This window comes from Charadrius vociferus, unplaced genomic scaffold (assembly GCF_000708025.1).
Source record: "Charadrius vociferus isolate BGI_N301 unplaced genomic scaffold, ASM70802v2 scaffold422, whole genome shotgun sequence".
Classification (NCBI taxonomy): Eukaryota; Metazoa; Chordata; class Aves; order Charadriiformes; family Charadriidae; genus Charadrius; species Charadrius vociferus.
The window spans coordinates 986,165-997,675 of NW_009647080.1; the positions used below are offsets into that span (position 1 = coordinate 986,165).

Here is an 11,511-nt window from a genome sequence, read left to right on the forward strand (position 1 = left end):
TACCCTGTATGCAGGTTTGCTTATTAGTTTTAAATAGGGTATTTGGTTTTCTTCCGTAGAATGTTAATTGGAGATTGGAGCATTTAGACTTTTAATCTGGTATTTAATTACGGCAGTGTGAAATATATCTGCAAAGCCTGTTTGTCTATGCCAAATAAATTTGATAAATTCAGTCCAGTTCCCAGTGAGCTGGTGCCTGTCTAAGGCAAATTCCAACAGCAGTGACATTAACTGTCTTAGCCCAAAATCCATTAAGTGAATAAAAAATGGGAACCAGACTAGCTTTGAGTTTCTGAGAGCTAAGTGACCCCTGCCATGAAGACTGGGAGACATGAATGAGGAACCATTCATTTGGGCTGTGTTCTTGTTCATGAACAACAGGCTGCAGCCTCCAAGGCTGGCAAGCTGTCACCCTTCATTACATTAAGCCAACATGAAACAAAGCGAGAAGCCTGCAGTAAATACAGAATCCACAAAGAAGACTGTCCTATGCATGGTGAGAAAGATGTGGGCTGAACTACCAGCATGTGTGGCTGAAATAGGAGAGGTGAAGAACTACTTTACATTCTGGAGAAGGAAATCAAGGTCCAGAGGAACGTGGCGGTGAAAAGCAAGCAGGAAAAGAAAGTGGATTTGAGAGCCAGCTCAGGAGAGCAGGCATGTAGAACAGGGTGCTTGTTATCTTTTTTCAAGTCTTTGTGTTTCTAATGCTTTTTCTGTGTGTTTGTTTCTCATTTCAGATTGCCTGTTTGGTGCCTGTTGACCAGTTTCAGTTATACAAGAGGCTGAAGTTTGAACGAGGTGAGAACCTTTTCGTTTCTATTACCTTCATTTTTTAAGTGTCAGTGGAGGCAGCAGTATTACATGCTGCAAAGACAAAGCCAGTTTGGTGAGTTAAGGAAGAGATGGAGATGTCTTTGTTTTGCGATAGTTTAAGAGCAATTACTAGATCTGACTGTGCTCCACAGACAAATTTGAAATTATTTCAGTGGAGCAGAATCAGCAGAGTGGCATTTTACTGAAATACCATGCTTTTACTCAAGCTTGTGGGCAATACTCTCAGATTGCGTGCCTGAGGCTCCGTCGTCCTTCCCTCATCGTGGGTCCTTGAGGTGGTGGTTGTACTGGTAGAACTAAACAAGGTGCTAGAGGCTGGTGCAGGGTGCATATGGCCCTTTCATACATCCATAGGGAACTTAAGAACTTCTTGGGGAGACAGACCCTGCAGTCTGATGGGGATTTTTGCAAATACCCCTGCAAGAGCTTTCCTTATGTAGAAGTGTCATGTGTGTTCATCTAGTATTATTTTATTTTTTCCTGAGGGATAATTGGACCCCTCATTGCCCAATAAGGCCTATTAGTAAAGCACTTTGAAACTGAAGGTCTTACTGGGGCCAAGCTTTGGTATGCCAGAGGTCAGCCTTCTGCTTCAGGAAGACGTTTCCTTGCCAAGGCTGAAGAAGCAGTTTGCTAATCAGAAAGATGAGGTCCCACGTTGGTTTTAAAGACTGACACCGGCTTGAAAGTCTCAGCTAGAAGTTGCAGTGTTTTTCAAAGAACTCACTCCGTGATAGTTTGCAGGGTAGTGTATCTGGGACTGAGCTGCCCTGACTCTGCCTGTTTTCAAACTTTCTTTCAAAAGACTGTATTTGTGCTCATGTTTTTCATGCATGCTTAGATGCAGATGAATTGGGAATGTGTATGAAAATGCAGAGGTTCCAAAAAGTTAGGCACAGTAATGCACTTTAAAAGATGGGCAGATAGAAGAACATATGGGTTTTTACAGAATCTCATCTGGCGTGAATCACAGTAAATGACCATGAGGTAAAAAAACAGCAAAATGAGTATACCCAAGTATGCCCCAGAGTTCATGGGCAGATGCAGATTGTAGCTATGATTTTAGGCACTTGGGCTAAAAAAGAGAAAAAAGTCCCAAACCCTGCTTTCATTTCTTATTTCTTTCTCCTATTTTACCTTCTTCTCATTTACTCTTAATTCCTTAGGAAGCCACTCCAGTTCATAAGCCAAGCAGTGGCTTGTCTACAGCCCTGGATGGTGGAAATCAGAGCTTGTTAAATCAGCGTATTAAAGGGTTAAGAAAGAGAACCATTCTTCCAATACATTAATCTGTTTTATGTGAAACCTTTTTTAAACTGAAGACTGTGAAACTAATGATTTCCTGGTATCTCCTCCTCTATAACTAGCCAACGCTGAACTTATGATCTTTTGTCCAACTCCCTTTTACATCTCTTTGGGTTTTTTTACTGCCTCCCACGCACTGAAGCCTGGAACTTGTCTGTTTTTTAAATCCTGCTTCCCTTTTCGTTCTTGCCTAAGTCTGACAAATCCTCCTCCACCTCCACTACCTCTCTTCAGTATGTTTCTAAGATCTGTCCTTTCTCCTTCATGATAGTAAAAATGGCACCCAAGTGGCAGCCTTAAACATCACCTTTTTGCCTTGCCTATTTGCCCCAGCAATAAATCCAGCTTATTGATACCTGTGAACAATGTTTCCTGCTAACTAAAGCTCTGACCCGGACACCAGCAGTAATCCCAACCCTAGCCAGAACCTTCTGCCTATCCTTGATTTAGTGCTGCCCCCAAAGCTGACCTTTTTTGACTCATCAGTTGGACTTGGCTTATTAGCTTTTGCTGGCCTGAAGCTCTGTTCTCAGACCTGACCCTAACCTGGCAAAGCCTGCCCACCCTCACCAGTGCCAACACTGGCCTGACAGTCTTTTTCTGACATGAGCAATAAACCACGCTGGTGGGACCTCCTGGGGCTGAATTCTCACCAAGAATCTGCCCAGGGACTCCCGACAGATGAGATCTGTTGCGTTCCTCGTGTTTGTGTCAGCTTTAGTGCAACCTGACCCTTTTCAAACCTGGCATGACAGAAAACCCAGGCCGCTACTGCCTAACCTGCCCTCTCCTCCCTTAAAATAGGTAGGTACTAGGGTGTCCTTCATGACTTTTGCTCTGATCGACAAAGCCCTTTATTCAAACCCTTCAGCTTTTTATATGTAGACCCTTTTTGTCTCAGCTTTATTCTGTTGAGATATGGTCTCTTTGCTTCAACACCCCCTTTGCTTTTCTAGAAATGCTAGAAATAAATGATCAGCTTCTTGAGTAAGTCAAAAGACTTGCTCTAACTCTGTAGTCTTTGCTTACGAGTCTTCAAGTGATTGGTAAATTCAATGCTTCTCACCCTTCCAGACATTTTCCATTGCAAAATGAATTTTGAGGAAAATTTTGAAGACCAGAAGGACTTCTACATCCAAAAGCTGTTTTCCCCATCCCCCATCTGTGCTAGCTATTTTAATAAAATATATTTCCTGTTGATTTGATTGGTTTTAAAAAAAATGGACAGATAATATTGGGTGAAAAAGTTGTGAGAAATAATTGGCATACAATTGTATATCTATATACACTTGCTTAGTTTAATAAGGAATGCACTGAAGTTATTCTATCCTCTTGTGTTTTTGTGCTCTTAGAATGCAAATGTTTTCAGGCTTAAAACCAAGCTTTCTTACTTATCTGCAATTTCTCTGCCTCCCGTTGGGACCTAGCTAGCCACAGAGCTTCTGTGCAGCATATTTTAATAGAAGAAACAGGAATTGCTCTATGTCTGTTTAGGATGAGGTTGATGTGGTCATCAGAAGTAACGAAACAGAGGAATAGGATGTGGTTAGGACATATGAATTCTATTTCTATTTCTGTGACAATTGCCCAATAAGCCTAGTGGTAGAACTTCCATTTTATGCCTGACTGAAAAGTAGTCCATTTTCAAGGACATCTTCCTAATATTCCGTGAAAGGCATGGGCTCATCTTTTTAGTGGGTACCTCTCCTGAGCCAGAAATTCTCCTTTTTTCAGGATGCTGCATTTCCCCCATCAGTCTCCCACATCTCACCTGCTTGCCTGTGCGTTTTGTGAAATCTGGCCACATCCCTGCCCAGTACTGGCACAGTTTGGGAAGGCTTCCCTCCTGAGACTGGAGAAAGCACGGCTGAACTGGCGGTGGGGAAGCAGGTGAAAGGCTTCGGAGAGAAATGGCCCTAACCAAAAGATGGAGCAGCTTGTCAGAGCAATATGAAAGGCTCTTTCCTTTTTTTTTTGGCTGCTCCTTTTTAGTTTTTTTTCCGGTTTCACTTGTACTCCATGGTAAACCAAACAGTATGAGACAGCGTGGATTGCAAAACACCATCTGTAGGTTCTTTGTAAAATGGAGGAAATGGGAGAGGAGGGAGTTTCACCTCATGCATTAAATCTTGCTGCAACAAATTTGTAAAAATCAATAAGATTTACAAACCAACTCCCCTCCTCCCAATGATGTCAAAACCAGACAACCCGTCTTTCATCCAAAAATACGACAGGAGAATTTAGGTTTCCAAAGATGAGTATGTTAAGCAGCTATCTGCAGGAACTGCACTTTATCTCATTTTAACTGCTGTTTAGCAACAGAAAGCATACAGAACCTACTCTGTGATGACATAAATGCAGTAGCCACTACTAGGCCATGCTCTTACCCAGTTCAGAGTTTCTTTTTAGAGTCACCAAGGGGTGCTACAGAAATAATGATTTCTCAGTCAGGACACTGCTTTTTTTAAAGTATGTAAAAAAGTAAAATGGCTTGTATGCCCGTCCATGTCACTCTCTTCTCCCCTGGAACGCAGCTGCAAACCGACTTGTTCTGGCTTTCATTCAGTAGAAAGCAAAATGTTTGTTTGTTTTGGGGGGCAAAGGAAGCACTTGAATAAGAGGAAAGAAGGGAACTCGATTCATGAAGTGGCTGGAGGTAGATGGTACAGGTGTTTTGCTGACACTGCCTAAATTATAGATGACAGCCTTTGCCATAGATGTAGAAATTCTTCACATCTGTCAGAGCAGTCTGACAGATACTTAAAAATTACCTGTGTGTCCTGCAGCCAGCAGAGAGGATGATCATCCTCATGTGGTTCCCCATTATAAGTGTCCTGGACAAACAAGAGGGAGAGATGGCATTAAACAAACTGGAAGTTTTCAAGGTGAATAGAGAGGTTTGGCATATTTGAAAAGAACTGATTTTCTAGTGCACATTAGGTTATGGGGTTTGTGGGCTGCTCTTCTCTTTAGGTGTCCATGCATGTGTATCTAAATCCTTGAGAGCTTGGGGGAGAGTTTTACTACTTTGAACACATTTCTAGTTGTACAGTTTCTAGTTTCTGGGTATCTGGACACTGAACTGATATCACTGTTTTTCATGCTGACTGGAGCATCTGCTAGATATCCATCCACCAGCCCCCTTCACTGTGGGCTACCAGCAACCTCCTGCAGAGGAGCAGTGCAGGCCGGGGGGTGTGCATAGGAGGAAGTGCCTTCAACTGTTTCAGCAAAATTTACCAGAGAACATATGTCTGGGGCCCTTGTGCAGCCTTTTGTTTCAAGGGGGACAATATTTTATCTGCTGGAGGTACAGAAGAACATTGTAATGGCTTTTGACATCTCTCAGTCAGGGATTTCAACCCGTGCCCGAGACATCCCCTCCATCTATTTATTTTCAGTGGTGGTACTAGAGAGCTTCCAGGGAAGGAGGAGAGGCAGATAGCTCCTGCAGGAACAACAGCACTTTTCTTAGGAAGCTCTGCAGGGTGGGAGTGTTTGGCTGCAACTCATGGACTTGAGCCAGTATAAAGCACGCACACAATGCGCAGAGAAACACAGAGAACGTGTTTCAGCTGGGTTTCTGTTGCAAGCCCAAATTCCTTGAATAAATATTGCAGGGGGGACGGACGGACGGACAGGGGGACGGGGGGACGAAAAGAAGAATCAATATTTATCATTCTCTGCCACACGGTGATGTCTGTAACTCAATGTCTCCACCCCGAATCTTGCCTTGACTATTGTTGTAATCTGATACCTGACAAATAATGATCATATAATAAAGTGAATATGAATCGGAGTTTGTAGATAGAGGGGAAGAAATAAGGCACAGAAAGTGACTTGATGTTAATTTAATGACAGTCCTTCTGCTATTTACATGAAAGATACTGCATGGCTTGCACACATGACAGAGAAAGACATGGAATGGCCTAATGTCAGAAGACACGCACTTCTCAGCAAGCAGCACTTATATTTGTCTTTTGTACCTGCCTATAAAGGCAAAGTATATGTCCCATGTCATGTATTGGCATTCTTGTGATGCTTCCAGCACAACTGCAGACCTGTCTAAAGAAGAAGCATGGGCGCAGAGGTCTTCAACTTTCCCACCCACGGGCAGAATTGGGGCTTGAGTACCTACACACGTCACTGAAATGAGAAGGGGACTGCATAAACAGTTTTATTTCTCCCTCTGTTACATTTCAGAAGTCCACTTGGACCCCCAGAGAACATGGTGCCCTGCAGCTGACTGCCAAACGGTGTGCCGTATTGCACCGAGTGAGTCAGGAGCGCCGGCGCCAGTGGAGTGCCCGGCTTGTCGCCTGATGTTCTGCTCCTCTTGCAAGGAGGCATGGCATCCGCAGCGCCTGTGCCAGGAAAACCAAACTAGTCCAGTACCAACTGAGCAGGGGTAAGAGGGGAACGCACGGAGACAACGTGGTCTTTCGGTTCCTTTCGGCACGGGGTGCTAGCTCTGTGCCTCCTATTAGTTTCATGGAACAGCTTCTTTCTAACATCTCAGGTGCATCTCTGAGACCTTCCATCTCTCCTGGCGTTTCCTAAATATAATTCCAGTCTAAATATTTGTTTAAATGATACATTTTATTTTTTAATACTTATTATTATTATTATTTGTGTACTTATACAACTTGTCATTCCACTGACATTTCTGAAAGGTGAAGACCTCTCCAGGGCTTTGAATCTGCCTAAAGGCTCTGTTCATCTGCTAGAATTACGACCTGTGCCCATACAGAAAATCCAATACACTTATATTCCAGGATGCAAACTTTGCTTATACTATGATTAAGAAATCACCCCTGCTTAATATTTATAGGACCTCTGCATAGCCAAATCTTAACTCTTACAGAGAGTGGGTGTAAAATGTCCCACTTGGTGCGAGAAATCTGATTTATGCTCATTTTGCATAGGTGTAAACAACCTACAGATAAGGTTGCATGAGGCATTAATTTACAGAAATAAAACACTTTTGTGTTTAAATTATATAATGTCTGTGGCCATCCATCTTTGTTTTCAGAATCAGATTAAGTTCAGCCATGCATGTTCCAAGTTTTCTATCATTTTTTGCAAGAAATGAAAGACATTCTGCTTGCTAGAGACTTCATCGAATAGGAGTTGCCAAAGAGTTCTCGCCATAATTTTTCTTCTCCAGGTTTGATCTTTGGCTTTGGTGGAGTTTAAGGCTATTTTGCTCAGGCAGGTACAGTGTTATAAATTGCATAATCCAGCCCTATTAAATGAAAAGCTGTCTTACAAAGTGTTAAGTTTTAATGCTATAGGCGATACATTTGTGGGTGTAGTGAATGTTGAGTTTATGTAGCCTAAAAATCCAAGGGAAAGGAGTTTCACTTTTATATGATCTTGCAGCTAGTAGTGAGTATACTTCAGTGAATTGTACTGAATATGACAAGCTTCACACATTAAGTGCATTAAGACAACAAGATTAGATGCTCTCTAAAATAAGTACAGTACACATTAGGCAGTGGAGCTGAATATCAACAGTAATGACATTCACATTTCCCTTTAATATTTCCCTTCTCTTCTAGGTCACTTATTGGAACGGAGACAGAGGCACCAATTAAGCAGTGCCCAGTTTGTCGGATCTATATTGAGCGAAATGAGGGCTGTGCTCAGATGATGTGCAAGAACTGCAAGCACACATTTTGCTGGTACTGTCTACAGAACTTGGATGTAAGTGCTGCAGAAAAAAACACCTAGATAAAGGGTAATGGTGTTGGGGTTAGTCCGAGACCCTGTACGAGCTCTCCACCAACTCTTTGATACCCTAGTGAACGGCTCAATTCAGCTTCTAACGTAATTTCTTTCTTCTTATTCATCCAGTGCTTTTATTTATATCAACATCCTTTTTCCAGGATTATTTATAGGCACATCCCTGGGTCCCATCTTAGTTCTTTGAGGGAAACGGGACAGACTGGTTACTTTCTGGAGGTCCACTCCAGCACTACTTTTCTCCAATTCCCTCTTCCAGTGCAGGAGCTAGTAATAGTTTGGTTGAGAGCCAGGGAAATAAGTGTCTTCCACCTGATCCAACTGCAAGGGTCACAGCCTGTCCAAAAAGTGGTATGGTACTGGGTGAAGGGGGTTGTTTCATGAGCAGGTGCATTAAGAGCTCATACGAACTAAGTCTCCTTTACCAGTCCATCTTTAGTGCTGTGTTTGCTGAAGAGAACGATTGGTTATTAGACTTGAGGATAAACATGTTGGATTATAAACATGGATTACGAAGTGCAGATTGCTAGTTGTTTCTCAAGCGATATTAACTGGTCTCAACTTGCACGGACTTCAAGTTTCCTAGTAGGATTAAGAGTACAGGAAGTAATGTGCTCGTGTATATGGCAGCTTCCCTTTTTGGCAGAGTCATCAGTAGCAACTGTGGGAGTGTGAAAAGGACTTCACCAGCACTTGAAATAAAATGTTAGATGCCACATGGCTTTTCTTTTCTTCTTTTTTTTGTACTCCGCAGCCAGCAAACAATGAAACTTCCTCATTCTTCATCCTTCCTTTTCTCAGCATGCTAAACAGGTTTTGCTTAGTATTATGGCCCATTTCTGTGTGTGTGAGCGTGCTTTTTCGACATGAGTCTTGCAGCTTGCCTCAGAGTACACACAGTACACAATGATTGCTTAACACTGTGCTGAACTGGAAGACTGTCGGATTCTCACAGACTCTGCAGACATGCCCTTACCAAGTTTTTGCCAAAGGAGAAAAAGAAAAGAAACTGTAGGTGTGCGATTCAAATGTAGTTTTTCCAAACGTGCAAGGTTCCAGGAGCTCCAGGTGTAGAGGAAGGTAATACCTGCAGAGCCAATGAGTGAGGGTGATGAATGAAAGAGGAAGCAGCCTCAGGTTACAGCACAGCTGGCCAGGGGAGGGTAATGCAGGGCATTAGTCACCTTCTCAAGAAAAAAAAAAAAAAGGATAAGTATTAATGGGAAAAGAGAAAGGAAATGCGGATTTCCTACTTTTTCAATTTTCCTGTTAAGCCTAGGAAGAAAATTACTGTAAAGTGTAGGGACAGAAGGAGAACAGAAGGTAGAAGTAGCTCAGGAAGATGATCCCTCAGATTGCAAGATTTCAGAAATATCTGTTGTTTACAGGCCCCTTTATCATCACCAAATTACAGACTCGGTACTTGTGCAATAGGTGCAATGCATATGCTTATGCTTGTAAAAAGTGGGGGAGGAAAGATGCTATACAATAGCTCAGGTCCCAGACACACCACACTTTCTGAAACTGCACTAAGTTTCTCTAGATAATTATTTGGAAGACAGGTGAACTTGTCTACTGGCAGCTGGTAATTTTAAAGCAGTGTCAGGAAGGTTGTATTTCCAGTCCAGTCTTGAACCTCTCCCTGCAGTACTGCAACCTGTTCTTACAGCTTCTCCTTTTATTTTTCAGAACGATATCTTCTTACGACATTACGACAGAGGCCCTTGCAGAAACAAGCTGGGCCACTCGCGGGCTTCGGTGATGTGGAACAGAACACAGGTGTGTTCCTGGTCAGATGAGCAGAGCTCTCACACGTGCGTGAAGCAAAGAGATTTTACGCTTCAGTGAAGGACCAAGATGATTATTTTCATGTTTTCCTCTATTTTTTGTGATCTGTACTGTGCTTATGCATGCACACGCCTATTTTGTTTTCCACATTAGCTAAATACATATTTTTCACCACCATGTCTTTCAGGTTGTGGGGATCCTCGTTGGACTAGGTCTCATAGCATTGGTGACCTCTCCCCTGCTGCTCGTGGCATCTCCATGCATTATCTGCTGCATTTGTAAATCTTGCCGAAGCAAAAAGAAGAAACACAGCCCACCAACAACCTAAAACTCTGCGTCTGTGTGAGCCTCCATCTATACAGCATATGTATGTGAGAAAGCACAATGGTTGTATTTTGGTGCCATACCTACCAAATAATACGCCCTTTTTTTGCCAATTCTTGGGATAAGTGCCTATTCTTTACAGGCTACTCTATCACTAACAAGTCCCCGTGTGAGAAAAGTCTAGATTATTGTGCAGTACATATGCTGTAGGGTTTTGCTTTCTCAAAGGAAAACAGGACACCATCCAGTAGTTCATACCTTTAAGTATGAGCCACCATTTGAGACTGCTAGAACTTTACCATCTTCCATCAGCTGCACATGACTTGATCCTGCAGTAGTACTCTGCCTCTGCAGACGCAGTCATTACTGTCATGCTTTCTATTGGTTCTTGGTGACACTCGGACTTCTCAGAAAGTTTTGAGTATTTTATATAAGAGGGAGAGGGAAAAGCCTGATGAAGTTCTTCTGTTTGCTAGCTTGTGTCCTGTTAAAGGTAACAAACTGTTAAGAAAACATATTTGACAGTTTCCTGTCAATTGGCTGCCGTGGCATTTCTTTCAGCATTGAAATCAATTTGATTTATACTGTTGATCTCCATTACAGAAGTGAAAAACAACAAAACTATTTCTAACTAAAATAGGTCTCTCTTTTGAGACTGGACTACCTTGAAAAAGCTGATATTTTTTTCAGATCAAACATGATATATCTACCTTGAAATATTAGGAGTGTGCATATTTCCCTGCCACTGGGCATGCCTTTTGTCAGTAACATGGGTGTAGCAAACTTAGCACGAAGCTAATATTTTAAGAAGGGCCCTGATACAGTTCTAATTTAGTGTGCAGCAATGGGATCTTGGTTGTGCATATATAGAGTGGCCGCGTGGGTGTGGATATACTGAATACATATGCACAATTTATTTTCTAGGCAGTCAGTATATTTTTTCAACAGTTTACATGGGTGGCAGCAAGAAGCCTGTTAAAAAGTTACTCATACCAGGCTAAGTCAAACCCTCCTTTAAAACCTTATGGACCTGCTGAAGTGAATACTTGAGAAATGCTGTGTAAATGTAAGCTCCATCCATTGGTGGGTATTTCTTTTGTCCCGCTCAAGGTTAACAAACTCTGTTACCCGTAATTTTTAGTTACTCTAAGTCTGAAAAGCTGTCATTTAATGAACACTTCATTTTAATTTGGTGCCTCACCACCGAACTGATTCAGACCCTGGTATCAGTTACACCTGTGTAAGTTCACTGGAACCTCACTGAAGAGCTGGAGGTGCTCCAGGCTCACTCAGGAGTAGCTGAGATCAGGCTCTGCTCCCTGGAGTTTATTTCCTTGATGGCTGGTGCTCCTCACAACCCTGGCCGGTGGTGGCTTTTGTTCTGGACTCCCGTCCTGTGCATTTTATATCTGTGGGAACCGATACGAGTTTGCACTATGTAATCAGTTGTAATTCCAAACCCCTTTCGATAAGGGCTGCAAGGTTTAAATGAGATGCTCAGCCTGAGCGTCG

At 42.5% G+C, this 11,511-nt stretch overlaps 1 protein-coding gene across 1 annotated transcript in view; it reads left to right on the plus strand.

The window, feature by feature from the left end:
* Positions 1-10,003, plus strand: part of RNF144B (ring finger protein 144B) — a 30,822-nt gene extending 20,819 nt beyond the window's left edge. The window contains exons 3-7 of the mRNA XM_009895807.1: positions 741-801; positions 6,346-6,550; positions 7,704-7,848; positions 9,577-9,666; positions 9,863-10,003. Of these exons, the coding sequence (XP_009894109.1) occupies positions 741-801; positions 6,346-6,550; positions 7,704-7,848; positions 9,577-9,666; positions 9,863-10,003 (642 nt within the window). The remainder of the gene's footprint in view (positions 1-740; positions 802-6,345; positions 6,551-7,703; positions 7,849-9,576; positions 9,667-9,862) is intronic.
* The last annotated feature ends 1,508 nt before the right edge of the window (positions 10,004-11,511 follow it).